This window comes from Procambarus clarkii, chromosome 59 (assembly GCF_040958095.1).
Source record: "Procambarus clarkii isolate CNS0578487 chromosome 59, FALCON_Pclarkii_2.0, whole genome shotgun sequence".
In the NCBI taxonomy this organism is placed as follows: Eukaryota; Metazoa; Arthropoda; class Malacostraca; order Decapoda; family Cambaridae; genus Procambarus; species Procambarus clarkii.
This window is the reverse complement of record NC_091208.1, coordinates 24,710,805-24,727,315: the sequence shown is the minus strand read 5'-3', so window position 1 is coordinate 24,727,315 and position 16,511 is coordinate 24,710,805. Positions and strand designations below refer to the sequence as shown.

Genomic DNA, 16,511 nt, shown 5'->3' with positions numbered 1-16,511 from the left:
ACCCGAACCCCTTGCTCAATGTGTTCACTGACGTGTCGTCTCTTGGCTGGGGCTTTGTGACCAGTGCTCACCAGGCCAGCCAGGGATGGTGGGGTCCATCCTTCTGTCGGGCTCACAACACCGTGCGGCAGTTCGCAGTGGTCTGGTTTTCGTTCGGAGGGTTCGGGTCGCTCGGGGTTCGACCGTCTGGCTCCATTTGGACTGTTTCCTGGTGATTCATTACCTGAATTGCAGGGGTTCTCTTCGGTCCTTGCCTCTTTGGGACTGGTCACTTTGAGTGGCTCGTCTGCTGGCTTCTCAGGGTTTGGCTGTCCATGTGGTTCGTATCCCGGGGAGTTTCCCTTGTCCATGGAATGGACTGTCGGCGCCGTCTCTTTTCGTTGGCTCTGTTGGACGTACGGACTCCCGGAAGTGGACCTCTTTGCGTTGGCGTGGTCTCGGCATCTCCCGATCTATGTGGCGCCCTTCCTTGTCTGTGAGGCTTTTGGCAGGACTGGTCAAGGTGGGGTTACCTGTGCCTCTTCCCCCGGTTCAGCTGTTGCTTTGGGTTCTGGCTCGGTTGGAGTCCTACCTAGGAAGAGTAGTCCTCGTGGCCACTTGGTGGCTGTCCCAGCCTTGGTTTCAGGCGCTGCTTGCTTGCGCTGCTTGGCTAGTTTGGTCTTCTCCTCTGCTCTTCGTGTCTGGTCTTTTTGATGTGGGTTTATCACCATTTGTATGGTGATCAAGGTGTGGGTTACTTGTTCGTTGATGATGTCCTATCTGAGAGCTTCGTCTCGGCGACAGTATGAAGTTTCTTGGTGTTCTTTTTGCCATTTTCTCTTTCTTTGTAGGTTGTCTTCTATTTCCGATCGTGTTGTCTTGTCGTTTCTTGGCTTACTCAGGACCATCATTTGCTACCTAATACTGTCACCTCGTATCGTGCGGCACTGGCAGAGCCGCTCCAGCTTGCGTTCAGGGTGGACATCTCATCTGCCCCCGAGCCGTCCTGGCCCTTGGACAGGGTGCTCTCCTATCTTTCCTCTCCTCGGTTTGTGGTGGCCCCTTTGGTTCAGAATTGTTTTTCCGTGGCTCTATTTTTGTTGGTATTAGCCTCTGGGTGTCGAGTCAGGGAGCTTCATGTTCTCCAACACAGGGGTTTCTGCTCTTTTGGTCCTAGTGGTAGGTTTGTTCATTTGCAGCCGTCTCCTTCTTTCCTGGCGTAAGAACAAGATGGCTGCTTTCCGAAGGGGACCTTGATTCAGGGAGGTAGAAATAGTCTAAGCTACTCTATCCCTTTGAGATATATTTTTTTTCTTGTATCAATAAACATAATTGAATTTGAACTTGGGTCATTGATGCTTAGTTGGTCAAACCGGGGGTGCATCATGTGCTGTGTCTGGTTGCGGCTCTCTGCCGTTATCTGCGCATTTCGACTTTGGTGGCTGGGGATGCGCTTTGGGTTGATCCAGTTTCCCTCGTTCCCCTGTTCCAGGGCTAGAGTCTCCCAGGTCGTCCGCAGGGTTAATACGTCTAGCTATCCTGCGGTCTATCCTCGTGCCCATGATGTTAGGAAGTTTGCTGCTTAGGCTGCCGTGTTTGGCAATATGTCTTGGGCTGATATTTGGGCACTGGGGATTTTGGAGGTCGAACAGGGTCCTGGTCGCCCGTTATTTGGTGAATGTGCCTGCTCCCGGGCATTCCTGTGTTATGCTGGGTCACAGGTTGCAGCCAGTTGTCTCAACTTCATGTTAAGGAGTTTGTGGCGGCTGCCTCCAGGGTATGTCCCTCTTTCCCCTTATCTTTGGGTATATAGCTCCAGGGAACCATAGGGGCTCCCCACAGAAAACCGTTGAATGTAATGCCATTTTCTGGGTGAGCCTGGTTGATACCTGGTTGATACCTAGTTGATGGGGTTTTCTCTTTGTAAGCTTTTCCCCAGGAATCTGCCTTTTCTTCAAGGGTGGTGGGCAGTGGATGAGGGCTCTGCCCCAGGGGCCTGTGTCAGGAGTTCCCAAGGACTTGAGGGCAGGGTGGGTCCACTTGGAGGGCTTGGGTTCCTTTTGACGTTGCCTGGGCCCTTGTGCCTTCTGGGCAGGGGTTATTGTTGCAGGGCCGGGTTTTTTTTATATCCTCCGTCCCTGTATGAATTTGAGATGGGTGCAGTTTCCCCCCCAGGTTCGTTACTGGATGCTTTTGGGCTCCTCGGATACGTCCTTCCGGAGGTTTCCTTCCTCTTGAATTTCCCCTGCTGAGGTTCAGGAGGCTTTTGATGCTTACCTCATGCAAGACCCGGTTTATGCCTCTATAAAGAATCTATCTTCGTTTGGGTTTGGGTCTTCTTCTCTGTATTGGGTGCGGTACGAGGTTTCAGAGTCTTCCTGGCTGGCAGATTGCCCTTTGTTCTCTTTGGGAGCTTAGGCGCAGGTTTTGTCAGACCTGCACGCTTGAGTGGCAGGAGGTTTCCTTGGCATTGGAGGTTTCCTTGGCGTTGGAAGGTTTCCTCGGCATTGGAGGTTTCCTCTGTGTTACACTTGAGTTCCTCAATGAGTGTCTCTTTGCCTCTGCGCTTTCTTGTGATGTGGGTCTAGTGCAATTACATGCTTAGGTCCCTTCTGTTTCAGCTGCCTTGGTGGCAGATGACTATCTAACTGGCAATCATTTGGCTTCAGTCTTGCGTGTGCTCGGTCTTGTGGAACTGTCCTCGGACTGGCTTTTGGAGGCTGTGAAGGTGTTGAGTGGGGGCCTTCAGACGAGGTTCTGGTTTCAGCTGCCCCGCTGAAGCTGTTTGCACCGATCTTCCAGGAGGCAGTGTCTTACATTCTTTACCTCTTGTCTCGAGTGTTGACAGGCAGTCCTCACTCTCTCTTTGCATTCAGCTTAGGCCCTGACTTTGCAGTCTTTGTCTCCGTTCTGTCCCCTATTATTTCTGGAGTACAGTACTGTGTTCTTCAGGTTCTGTCGGTCGGTGGCTTCTAATTATATTGTAGTTGCCGCCACATTTCTGATTTGTTGGTGCTGGTGGAGGGGGGGGGGGGAGTGATGTTCTCTCTCCTCCTCGAGGTGGTAGTGCCAGGGCTTGGGTTTTGGTAGGTCAAGGTGGGCCTTTGGTGCCAGTTTCAGAGCTGGTGTGTCCTCCGAGGCCTTCTTCGTTTGGTCGGTGCGGACGGTCAGCTCTGGGCGGAAGTCAGCTTCTCGAAAGTTGCATCGGCCCTTTTGCGGGGTACCCCCGTTGACAGGGCGATGGGGGGGAAGGCTGGCTCTGTTTGCCCATGCTTGGTCCCACGATTCCTGGCGTTGGGTGGCGGCGCCCCCTGTCGGGGGGTTTGGGGGTCTCAAGGCAGGCTTCTTTCCCATCTCTGTCGGGTCTTGGAGTGGGTTTGCTTGGGCGGGATCTAAAACGACTTTGTCCCTCAAGTGGGTTTCTCGCTTTTTCCGGTTCCGAAATGGGACTGTGCGGAACTTTGGTTCATTCTGGACTTGTCCCGTCTGAACCGTTTGATTCCTTGCCCCTCCTTTCGGATGACTGTGTTGTCCCAGGTTCGGCTTCTTGAGCCAGGGCACTTGAATGATTTCTCTGGACCTCAAGAATGCATATTGGCACATTCCTATTCATCCGGGGTTCAGGGATTGGTTAGGTTTCATGGTCGGATGTCAGGCATACAGCTTTCATTGCCTTCCATTCGGTCTGAATCTGGCACCTCCCGTATTCACGCGTTTAACCAGGGTCGTAGTGACTCGTCTTCATCTGCTAGGTATGTATTCAGGTATTTCTGCTTTTTTTTTTTAGATAGGTATTTCTGCTCTTTTGGTCCTGGGAGTCATTTTGTTCGTTTGCAACCCTCTCCTTCTCTTCGGCGAAGAATTGAGATGGCTAGCTTCCGGATGGGTCTATAGGTTGTTGATGCATGGTTGGTTAGGCTGGGGGTCCATTATGTTGTGTGTCTGGTTGCAGCTTTACCGTTGCTACCTGCGTGCCACTGGTTCTGCGAAGGTGGATGAAGCTCTGGGTGGATCCAGTTTCCCCGGTGCCCTGTTCCAGGGCTCGTGCTTCTCAGGTTGTCTGCAATGTTATTATGTCTAGCCAGCCTGTGGTGTACCCTCGTGCCCATGATGTTAGGAAGTACTGTATGCCGCTCTTTTGGCTGTTTTTTGTAATATGTCTTGGGACGATATCTGGGCACAGGGTGTTTTGGAGGTCAAAAAGGGTCTTGGCCTGCCAGGTATTTAGTGAACATCCCAAATCCTCTGTGGTCCTTGTGTGGCTTTGGGGCGCCTGTTGTAGGCTTCTGTCTCTTCCTCGATTTGAGACCTGCAGTGCTGCCACCTTCCTGGTAAGTCTCTGCTTTCCTTCTCTGTGGGTGGTTAGCTACAGGTTGTCGACAGGGCTCCCACAGAAAACCAGCATTGAATGTAATGAAACGGCAGTTTCTAGGTTAGCCCTGGAGGCTCCCCAACACTCCCTCTTCCTTAGGTCAGCGGCTTTCATCATTCTAGAACTGAATTGGTGGGTTGCCAGCTGTGTGTTATGTATATATTTTCCAAAGATTTTACATTTCTAAGTGTTTATCACTTAGCGCATGCACAGTAGAGACTTGACACATGTGCACCTCTGGCGACGAATTTAATTTAGTGTCCTGGACACGGTATGCTTAAATGTCTATACACATTATTGCGTATGAATGTTCATACTGTACACTTATTTATACTCATTCCTTCTTCAGTACTGTACTTCTTTATACCTAGTCCTTACACTTATAACTGGCTGCTCAACACTGGCCACCAAGTGGTACAAGTTACCATTGCATTTCTTGCAGTCAATTTCCTTATAAAAAAAAGAGGGCACATCCAGCAATCTTAAATGTTTGGGGGTTAAGAATAATCAAACAGGATGAATCCTTGTGCCAAATTGTACTAAGTCCAAGAATTTAATTAATAGGTTTCAAAATTATATTACAATATAGGTACATAATTTGTAACGTGTAATTTTTCCACTTGTGAATTAATATTTGACCTGTATTTCATCGAGCATTATATTTTTCTAAGTCCACTAAAACTGTCTCTTTAACTTTCAGAATACAATGTTGAGGTCCCACCAGCTCTCAGTGAAAAGGTATTAAAAGATAAGAGAAAGAAGCTAAGAGAGACTCTTGATCGAGTTCTTAAACTGTATGAAAGAGAAAATCCAGAATACTGGGTTGAAATTCGTCGTATGGAAGGGGATTATGAGAAGAAAAGGCAAGCACTTATTGAATATTTTGAGTCAGTTCGACATGCTCAGGCAGTTACGGTAGATGAGATTCCTTTACCAAATCTTGACATGCCTCCAGTACCTGATGCATTGATGCCTGATCTGCCACCTCCCCCAGAGATAGTTCCCTTGCCAGTGCCAAATGCTCATATGGTTCCTTCTCATAGTATTCTTAAAAAATTGTCAGCATATGTACCACCTCCAGCTGAACCAAAAAAGCCTCCAGGTTGTCCTCCAACACTGCCACCTGACCTTAGTGATGATGAAGAGGAGGAGGAGGAGGAGGAGGAAGAGGAGGAAGCAATGGAAACAGAACCTGCTGTTCCTAGTACAGAGAAAGAGGAGGCAGAGGAAGAAGAAAAGGAAGATGATGATGATGAAACTGAGGAGAAAGATAAGAGTCAAACACGAAGCCGTACTATTCGTTTTGAAGATGGAGAAGATTCGGATGAAGAAAAGGACACGAGGGTTACAATAACAAATTCTAAAGGACTAACCAGCTTACAGACTAAGCTATTGCAGATGTCAGGCCAAGACATAGATGACTTCATGAGGGAAACTGAAGTACTTTTCCGTGAGAAGGAGGCAGAGCGTAAGGCTGATCTCAGGGCTCGATTAGATAAACTGTACGATGATGAGCCTCCAAGACCTAATCTTCAGCAACCAATGCTGAATGTGCCACCTCCACAAGCTAGAGGGCCAGCTGGTCCTCCTATAGGTCTTCCTCCAGGTACTACAGCATCACAGCCAACTCCCACTAGTCAGGTTGCATCCCAAGCTTCTTACCTTCCTTCTGCTCCACCACCAACAACAGTCTCAGTAAGTGGACCACCTGGAGTCCCACTTGTCACATTGCCTGTGGCCCCACCAGGAACCACCTTGTCCCTTCCACCAACATCTGTTCCACTTATCCCACCAGGTGTTACTCCCACAGTTGTGCAGTCCACTCCAAATGTTGCTCCAGGTGGCCATCCTGTAGGACCCTTAGGATCATCTTCAGTGGTTCCCTCTATTATTCCACCTTCTATTCCACCAGTGATTCCTCCAGGAGCACCTCCAACAGGCATTCCAGGTGCACCACCTGGAGCACCACCACTTATGTTTCGCCCACCTCCACCAATGCGCAGTGGTCTCCCACCACCCCCAGGAGTTCGTCCACCACCAGGGCCTCCTCCACAAGGAATGCCCCCCCGACTACCTAATATGCGCATGCCACCACCAATGCCTCCTCGTTTACCTATGCGTCCGCCAGGTGTTCCACCCGGTATGCCACCACCAGGAATGCCTCCACGTGGCCTTCCTCCAGTTCACAACCCAAATGTGCTGTCTGCAGGTCCTCAACTTATTGCTCGACCAAGGGAAGACGACAAAAAGCATTCGGCAACCATCGAAGCCAAGCCACAGATCAGGTCAGTTGAAATATGCCATAAATTCTTATTGTCTACTGTCCAGCCTATGCTTCTTGGTAAATATTCACAACTTAAGAAAGAAGTGCATGTGTTTTTCTATACTGTGTGATGTACCTTTCTGCTTAAGTACAGAAATAATTCATTATCATATACCTGTACTGTACACTATTACATTCTTCTAATCTTCCAAGATCCAGTCAAACTTGTAAACTTAGTCTTATATATATAGGTCCGGTCTCTTGTCTGATATGTAATACAGCCTGATATCTTTCCACGTTTAAGTGCTCAAAATTGCTCAAAAAGAATATTCGTCCAAAAGGGCAAGTGGTACAGAATGTTAAATTGTGCAAGACATTTTATTTACCTTTCACTTTTGCTAAATTCAAACTGTCAGTGAGAATTTCAAAAATTTTGAAGCTACAGTTTCTTGAGTATAAACATACCATACTATCACAGGGTTGTAAAACCCCAGCTTTTTTTCAAATGTCAGTTGAAATGTAGGAGATATTCAATCTTATCTCACTTGGACAGTGATAGTACTATCTGGATCCCTGCTCTAAGAATAGGCTACTAGTGTCTAGTCTCATAATAAAATAGATTAAATTGTTTGTTACTTGAATTATTTGCTTATATTGTACCCACAATGACTAACTAATTTATATCATAACTAAATTCCTTAATGTGTAAATATTACTACTACTGTGATATGCACAAAACTTTTATGGACATCCTCCTCAGTAGCTTCCCTGAGCTTATACACGAGCCATTACTTGTCACACTAACATATGCCAGGTATCCAAGACAGAAACTTTGCCTGCTGGGGACTAGGACAGTGGTACTGTACCTTCATTTTCAAGTTTAATTCGGTTCAAAAACTGAATCAAATTTTCCCATAAGAAATAATGTAAATTGAATTAATCCATCCCACACACAAAAAAATATTAACTTAAAAATACATTTTATACATACTACAGTACTACTTAAAATTTATACTACAGTATGTACAAGTACATCTTACCTTTATTGAGGACTCTTGTTGGCGTATGGAAGACAGTGAGGAAAGGGGGGAGGAGGAGAGGTTTTAGTGTTTGGAAGGGGCATCCCCTTCCATTATAACAGCAGTGATGATATTTCTGGGGTACACTCTCTCTTATGTTTTGGAGGCATACCACTAGGACCTGGTTGTGGCTCACTGCTTGCTTGTCTTACTAAAGAATCTGTCTATAGGCAATTGTTTTTTCCTACATTTTAACACTTGTTTGTAGTGAGACATCACATTGTCTCACTATGAATGATCTCTTGTTTTTCCTCCATCATCATCCTCACATTTGTTTTCTTAGGTTGAACATTACCACTGACTTTCTTGGAACCCATGGCATGATATATAATAACTTACGTTCAGACACGAAAGAAGCACAAAACAGTGAAAGTCTTCACAAAGAATCTAAGCGCAATCATCACTAGGCGGGAGTCACTGGTAAACTGAAGTGCCACGCTTGCGGTGGACCCGTACGTGTAAAACAAACCACGACCCCTGAGGCAAACTACGACAACTGAATCTAGAAATTTACTATGAGAACAGGGGCCTACGAGAACTGAGGACCCACTGTATCAACGAACTCGAGCACTGAGGAAAACCTCAAATACTGAGTTAAATTTTTCTAAGAAATTGAGGTCAAGAACAGAAAAATTTGATGAGGGGTATTCGAAATCTGAGGTCGTCCCACCGTATATAATTTTCCTTTGCCCCTACTAGTAGACAGAGAGCGTATTGAAATTAGATTACAAGACACCCAAACTCCCTCTAATTAATTTGTTGGAGTTAACAAATGAGTATAGGCAAGTAACCAGTGTAACATCTGAATGGTGAGCCAGGGATCAATAAGGACACTGACAATTCAAATTACTGTTGACCCAAGTCCAACTAGGCTCTCTAGCCAGATTAGCTAGTTGGTTCAGTTGGGCTTCACTGAAGCTCCTATTTTGCCCTTATCCCTCTAACCAACAGTGTGTCACCAACACAGTGGTGACACTCTGAGGTGACTGACACCTCAGGGAAGTCAGTCACTGGGTAGACTCAATTCCCAGATGAAAGGAAATGAGGAATACTGTACAGTATATGAGTCACCTTACATGGCAAACACCTTACTAACCTTACCTTGCGATGATTTCGGGGCATAGCGTCCCCGCAGCCCAGTCCTCAACCAGACCTCCTCAGTGCGGCACACAAGACCCTCCCTCACACCATCAAAAGAATACTCATGATTGGGGTTATCCATGGACACATTACTGAGGAAGTAAATCAGGAGGACCTATTTTTTTTTATCAATTCTTTGGTTACACTTGTACTGCAGTTTCAGTCTCCCACTTTACCCTTCCTTTAAATATTGTTTTCCCATTTTGTAATTATGTTGTGTTTACTTGGAGCTCCTCACTTGTGTGCTTGCTCAGCATTCTAGATTTTTTACATACATTTTTGCTTCCTAATACTTGCAGGTGGTGACATCTTCATTTTTGAGAATGTTACATGGTACTCTTTAGAGTCTTTTTTTTTAGTTTTATAAAGACACAATAGTATTTGGTGTTTTAAGTTAGATTTTATATCTGTCCGACCTTTCAAGGCTTGACATTTTCCAGAGGGAACAATGAATCAAGGTTTTATCAATAAATACTGACCACACTACATTACAGTACCAACTTTGCAATTGCTTATTAACTTTTGCCAATAGATTAATATTATCCTCTCAAAACAATTATAATTTCTTGTGTATAATGTGAACAGGGAGGTAGGAGTTAGGATGTAATTTTCTAATTGTAAACTTGTCTTCTTCTTAACCCATTACTCTGGGTGTACACCTATTGTCAAAAGTGCCACTCTGCCTGTGTACAAAAAAAAAGTAAGGATAAATGCAAAAAACATAAATATCTAAGTCTTTTCTGGTTTAGTGTACTTCGGGAGGGAGCTGGGTGGGGAATCATTGGGTCCAAGGACGTGTAGATACTGTACTGTATTCAGCTTGCTGACACATTGTCACTGGTGTTCAAGTTAGTTTTTATGTTCACTATTTTACCTTAGTTTACACAGTCTGTGGAATAACTGGATTTATGTACACACAGTTGACAAAAATGGTGATTGGATACTGTATATGGGTCTACAATGTAATATGACATCTATATTGTATGTATATCTGTTCCTGGCACAGCTCAAAAGAAGTGTCATGAAACCCACTCCTTTGCTGTTGTTCTGCCTTGGAACCTCCTCTAGAAATAGTGTAAAACACTGGTGGAAAGACCAAATTGTAGTTTGATGATAATTACAGGCCATAGGTATACAATAAATTAATGATAGTAAGCCTTTAAAAACTATAACAGAATTTTTCATATTATCCATTAAATTTATATAGATGTATTATAACCATACATTTGTATAAAAATTGGGAGACGATAACTAAAATTAACATAAAATTGCACTACCCTGCAGAACAAATTTTGATGATAACTGCATTTTGACCATTAAAGTGGTTTTTGTCATATGTTTATCCCTAGGTCACTGTGATTATCATCATGATGCCAATTTTAGTTTTCGCGCATTTTTATAAAACACGTAAAATCACAATTTGGTCTTTTCTGCCAGTGTTTTACATTATTTCTGGATGATGATCTTAGACAGAATACTGTAGCAGTTAAGAAGTTGGGTTGAAGATAATAGATTTAAGTGTTATATAGGTTTACATATGCAGGTGATGAGTCACAATAACGTGGCTAAAGTATGATGACCAGACCACACACTAGAATGTGAAGGGACGACGACGTTTTGGTCCATCCTGGACCATTCTCAATCGACTTGAGAATGGTCCAGGACGGACCGAAACATCGTCGTCCCTTCACATTCTAGTGTGTGGTCTGGTCATCATAGGTTTACATATTATGTTGTAGACCTGTATACAGCACTGTTATTATTTTTGTAAATTATGTTAACTCAAAAAATACATAATGTAAACTAGTAAGTGAAGCCATGAACATAAAAATTGTCTAAGAATTTACTCATTTAAGTCCCCTCACCCCCTATACCATGGACCAGCAAGCTGTTTATCTAGTGCTGACGCACTCTTTGACCACTCCACCTGGCTACAGTGTACACCTCGCATAACTATAACTTTTTCCTTTGTCTTTTCTTACTTCTTTGCATGCAAATGTATCATTCTAGAAGATAATTTTTTGGGAAACACAGGCAGAGTGGCATTTCTGATGATCACTGCTCTCTGAGGGTGATCCACCTGTGGAGATTGTGGAGACACTTAATCTGAATGGAAAATTAATGTTTGACAGGAATCTGAGTGCAGATGTAACTCGCTTCCTTCCAACTGCCCTGAGAGTAAAGAGAGAAGACAGAAAGAAATTAGGAAAGGCACAAACAGGTGAGTTAAATTTTTACATCTGTAACTTAGTTTATAACTTGTACCTTCTCTTCAGTGGTAAAATATTGCAGGTGACTCTTGAAAAGTGAGTATTCATGATGATGGACTGATGAGTATATATATTCTAGTAAATTTGAAAGTTAGAAGAAACACTGGGCAAAAGCCAGAAACAATTAGGTGCATATGGTGTGTGAATGACCCGTGTGATAGAGTAAAGAACAGGGCTATTTGTAAGAATGAAAGGAATGTATTTGTCATGTAGTTACAGTATGTATATGATAATTCAAGAGAAGCACTGAACACTAGGTCTTGTGAAGCATTAGGGTGCTGTTGTGGATGTCTGCTGGAGGTAAGGGAAGGTAAGTATCAGGAGAAAATACTAAGCCATTATGTCTATATAGCACTTGGAAGGGATAAAGGGAAAAGGATGTAGGATAGGATGGAGAAAATGAATGGTGCCCAACCACTTGGACGGTCAGGGATTGAACGCCGACCTGCAGGAAGTCAGACCGTCACTCTAACATCTAGTCCAAGTCATTGGGAATCTTTTTTCTCTTGGCTGATGTCTCCCGACCTCATAAAAATGGAAAATAGGTAATAATATTGATTTTTTTTTATGTGTGGTGTATCAAATTTCTTGCGAAGGCCATAACAGAATTTTGTTTGTGGCATGAGTTGGCATAGTCAGTTTTTCATAATTACACTGGGTAGGGTGGGATGTCGGAGCACCTTTCCACGATTGTTTTCTATGGTGTTCTCCGTCTCCCTCTAAAAAGCATCCAGAGACATATTAGCTTTGGAGACTGGATACCTATCTCAGTCAGCTGCAATCTATATACTGTACAGTTTAAATGAGATAAACTGGACTGAAGATATATTCTACAGTAATTCCTATTAATGTTAATACTTTTCCAATGTTACAAATCGAGCAAAGCAAAAGCTTGTCCAGAATACTTATTGTTGTGTTTAACATTGGAGTTTCTTGAATAGCAGAAAGTTATTATCTGCCTTAATTTTGATATCACATCATTAGAATGGTGTAACCGGATGGGCCCAGCTTTAATTCGTGTAATATTTAAAAAAAAACTATTATATTCTCACTCCTGTACAGTATATTTTTGTCCAGATGTTTACCCTGTAAATTAAAGCAAGGGGCAGGACCCTTTTTAGTGTTGAATCTCAGAAACCCTTATAGAAACATTTTCTGGCTTCCACTTCTACAAGGCTCTTCGAGCATGTATTGAAAACTTTAAACTGGTTTATTTTAGTTCATTTTAGGAAGAAATTTTTAAATAGTTTTGCAAGGCTGATTTACTATGATTTGATATAATTATGGCTGTCATAGGTCACTAGAGAGAGAGAGACCAAGATGTGGTTTTCAGCAAGGTAGTGGATTTAAGTATTTTTAACATTCAGTAGTTCTCTGTCGTGATGTTTGTAATCATTGATATTGTAATTTTTTAATCATGCAGATAATGTCTTCCTTTCTTAACCATTAAACTGCGCAACACATCATATGACGTGTTGGAGTACTATGCAAGATTTAAACGGCCCGTGGATACACAGGGTTCACCTCACCTTCATCAGAGCTCTTGTAAACAGACGCCATTTTTTTTTTTTACAAAATCATGGCCCACATTCCCGGGTGTGAGGTCCTCAGTACTGAGTGAGCCACCAAGGCTGGCGCACGCAGCATGAGCTTACAGCACTGCACTGCTGTTCAGCTTGTGACCACAGCATCGCCTAAAAATGCCATAATATATATGTACATGCTATTATTTAGCAATGATAGTATTACAGAAGACCCCTGACTGTGATAAAAAATACCAGGATTCTGGTAATAGCAGGATTGTTGTGATACTTAGCACTGTAGTGGGAGGAGTAATCTTGGTGGGGAGGGAGGTAGTGTTGTCTGCTGTGTGTAACCACCTTTTACTGCCTGGACTCACTATACCAGCTTAGTTGTTCGCTATGGTGAACAAAACATGCAGATACTTATATATAATGTCTGTATATAGTAAATAAAACCAAATACAGTATGGTGGGAGGAGAATGTTGGCAAGTCAGGTGGGGTGAGAGGGAGTGAGTGACAGCCAGTGGCGGGCTGCCACTGCCATACCAACTTAGTGGTTCTTTATGGTGAACACAAACGTAGATACGTATATATAACGTCTGTGTATAGTGAATAGAAGCAAAAACAGTACGGTGGGAGGAGGATGTGGGCGAGTGAGGAGTCATTGAGGGAGGGAGTGGCAGCGAGAGGCTGACTGGCATGTGTGGCCACACCTCGTTACTTTTTGACTTGCAATATCAACTTAGTGGTTCGTTATGGTGAACAAAACATGCTGATATTTATATATAACCTGTGTATATAGTGTAATAACCGACAAAGTATTTATTTATTGTTTTATGAACACAATAATTGAATCAATAATATGCACACCATAATTTTGAGTACAGCAATGATTCACATTTTATTATATAAATATGTCACACTACACACTATTGAATATTACAGCCAAAAAACAAAGAAAAATCAAACATTGAAATAATTAGGTAATTATATCATTGTGGCCACTCCTGCCTGACAACTGGGGCTGAGCAGACCGCAGATGCAGGCCGAGTCAGCACTTTTTTTTTTTTTTTTTTTGCCAGACTTCTCTGCCCTATAGCGGCCAAAATATGGCACTTGCGAGCCAAATAGCCCATAGCAACACAAGCGTTAAATTTAGGCTTGTATGTCATTGATATAAATTTTACAGGTAATAAAACTACAATGTAAATATTCTTAGATTCTTTACAAGAATTGAATTTGTATCTTTAGTTAAAAATCCAGCAATATTTATTAATGTTCAATAAATTTTATACATTGCAGATATCAAAGAAATGGGAGGCAAGGCTGAAGAGACTGATCGTAAACCCACCAAAGATGATGCCTATTCTCAGTTTATGAGAGAGATGGAGGGGCTGTTGTAGAAGTGTGCTTGCCTCCCCCCCCCCTTCCTCTTTGTTCCTTCTCTCATTTAATCAACTTTGATTTCATTGCCTGATCTTTGCTGTAATTCATGCAATAAGAGTTCTTACATCTGTTGCAGGCTTTTTTTCTTTCTTTGTATCTTCAACTGGTATCTATTTTTCAAGTGTTTTCACTTAGTGTAAATATGTACAAGAAAAATGTTGATAAATTAAAACTCTTGAGCATAATAGAGGTATTAGATTTATCATTGAAAATATAAGTTATTAAAGCAACAAATTTTAGTTATTATGGGCTTGTAACATAAATTCATTGTATACCATCAAAGATGTAGAATATTATGCTCAGAAGTAAGTTTTTAAATATTTTACCCATTATACAATTAAGATAACTTTGAAAATAAAAAACGAGCTCTACTGCAAAACATTTTATTTATAGAGTGTCTATTTACAGTACCTCAATGTTATTATAAAACTGACAACGTTAAGTGTGGCCTGTCAGTTTAAATATCAAGGACTAACAAGATGTTCAAAATTGGCTTGGTTATAAATTTTCTGCTTTGATCTAATAGCACTTCCAGCCAAAATGCAATGAGTAGTTAATGGTTTCTTGCAAGTATCATTTCTTGTGTAATAATACAAAAACTTTATACAGTACTACTAGAATGTCATAAATCTTCACTTGATCATAATTGGAAAGGGGTACAAACGGAAGATGGCTATTCTTGATGTACCTGGAAAAAAAAAATAGTATTCATGCATGTTATATACAAATAAAAAAATGATAAAAAATACACATACAGTAGCTTGTAATGTCATGCACTATAAATACATGAAATGTTCAACCTAACAAGTAAGTAATTATCAAAAGGCACCAAATCGGGAAGACTATGTAGCACCATCAAAATGTGCAGAATAATCAGAGGGCACTGAATATCACCAAGGATGCCAACAAGAGAACAGAAACGCATAAGGCGAACGATATCAAAGTTATTCGATTCACCGAGAATTCTATCGAGGGACAAGCGACCGCGAGGGACGGTCGCTAGAAGCAAGAAGCAAGAAGTCCTGGAAGTCAGGACATTCAACAAGGATATGCATGACCGTAAGAGGGACAATGCAATTTGGACAACAAGGAGCAGGGCGGCGCTCCATTAAGTGACCGTGAGTTAAGCGTGTATGGCCAATATGCAACCTCACCAGAGCCGTTTCCCATCGCTGGTTACGGTGGTAGGAGGAAGGCCATGAGGACACACTACTCTTTAAGAGTACGCAGTTTGTTACCAACAACCTGCCAACGGGCAAGGATGGAGGAATGAATAATCGGGTAAAAGTCGGAATAAAGAATACCTTTATGGGAGATGGGACAAGAGTGGACATCTTCCCTAGCGGCAGCATCCGCACGCTCATTTAAAGAAACACCAATATGGCCGGGAACCCAGCAAAACTCAAGTGACATAAATTTACTGGAAATAAAAAACAGACAATGTTGAATTTTGACGACCAATGGATGGACCGGATTAAAGGACCCGAGAGCCATGTGGGCACTATGAGAGTCAACGACAACCACAAAGGAAGATTGACAACGAGAAAGCAAGAGACGAAGAGCATAGAGAATAGCATAAAGTTCCATTGTGAAGATGTTAGTCTCCTGAGGTAGGCGACACATATAAGTGTGGTCAGAAAAAACAACAGAGTAGCCAACACCATCTGCAGACTTAGACCCATCGATGAAGATGGAAATGCAGTGGGAGTGTGAAGAAAAGTGTTCAAGGAAAAGGCATTTCAGAACCGTAGGAGGGGTAAAAGTTTTAGAGATACGGGTCAGGGATGTATAAAATTTAGGAAGGGGGGACCCTCCACAGGGAAAAGGATGGAACAATATGAGGAGAAACATCGGTAATATGAATCAAAAGAGAATCCTGTGAGTGAGATAACCAGACAGAAAGAGGGAGGTGGTGAAGAGGAACAGGAACTACAGAAGGGGTAAATGTCAAAGCACGACAGAGGCGAGAGTAAGGATGTTGTAAGGACCGTGCAAGATAGCAAAGACAGGAGCAATCACGGTGGTCCTGAAGAGAGGAAGCCAGTGTCAACATACAAGCTGAGGGCAGGAGCTGAACGAAAGGCACCAGAGCTGAAGCACAACCCAGCATAGTGCAAAGCATCAAGACAGTGAAGAGTAGGAGATACAGACGAATAAGCAGGGCAATCATAATCGAATTTCGACAGAACAAGAAAGGAATGTAAAGAGGAGCGTACGCCTATCCGCTTCCCAAGAAGTATGGGACAAAACCTTAAAGAGGTAAAGGGCCTTAGAGCATTCAACTCAGAGGTAAGAGATATGGGCCGACCAAGACAAACGAGTGTCAGAGATTAACCCCAAAAGCTTAGCGGAATCCTTGTACACAAGGGGCAGACCATAAAACGACAAAGAGGGACGAAGAACGACACACTTCCGAGTAAAAGACATTCAACCTAACA

At 42.9% G+C, this 16,511-nt stretch overlaps 2 protein-coding genes across 2 annotated transcripts in view; one reads left to right on the top strand and one right to left on the bottom strand.

Annotated features, from left to right (window-relative positions):
* The window catches only part of LOC123768227 (WW domain-binding protein 11), a 35,960-nt gene extending 21,508 nt beyond the window's left edge, over positions 1-14,452 (top strand). The window contains exons 3-5 of the mRNA XM_045758685.2: positions 5,052-6,636; positions 10,966-11,054; positions 13,930-14,452. Coding sequence (XP_045614641.1) covers positions 5,052-6,636; positions 10,966-11,054; positions 13,930-14,030 — 1,775 coding nt within the window. The 3' untranslated portion in view covers positions 14,031-14,452. The remainder of the gene's footprint in view (positions 1-5,051; positions 6,637-10,965; positions 11,055-13,929) is intronic.
* Positions 14,441-16,511, bottom strand: part of mRpS7 (mitochondrial ribosomal protein S7) — a 37,906-nt gene continuing 35,835 nt past the window's right edge. The window contains exon 7 of the mRNA XM_045758686.2: positions 14,441-14,761. The gene's annotated coding sequence lies outside the window, so the exon portion shown is untranslated. The remainder of the gene's footprint in view (positions 14,762-16,511) is intronic.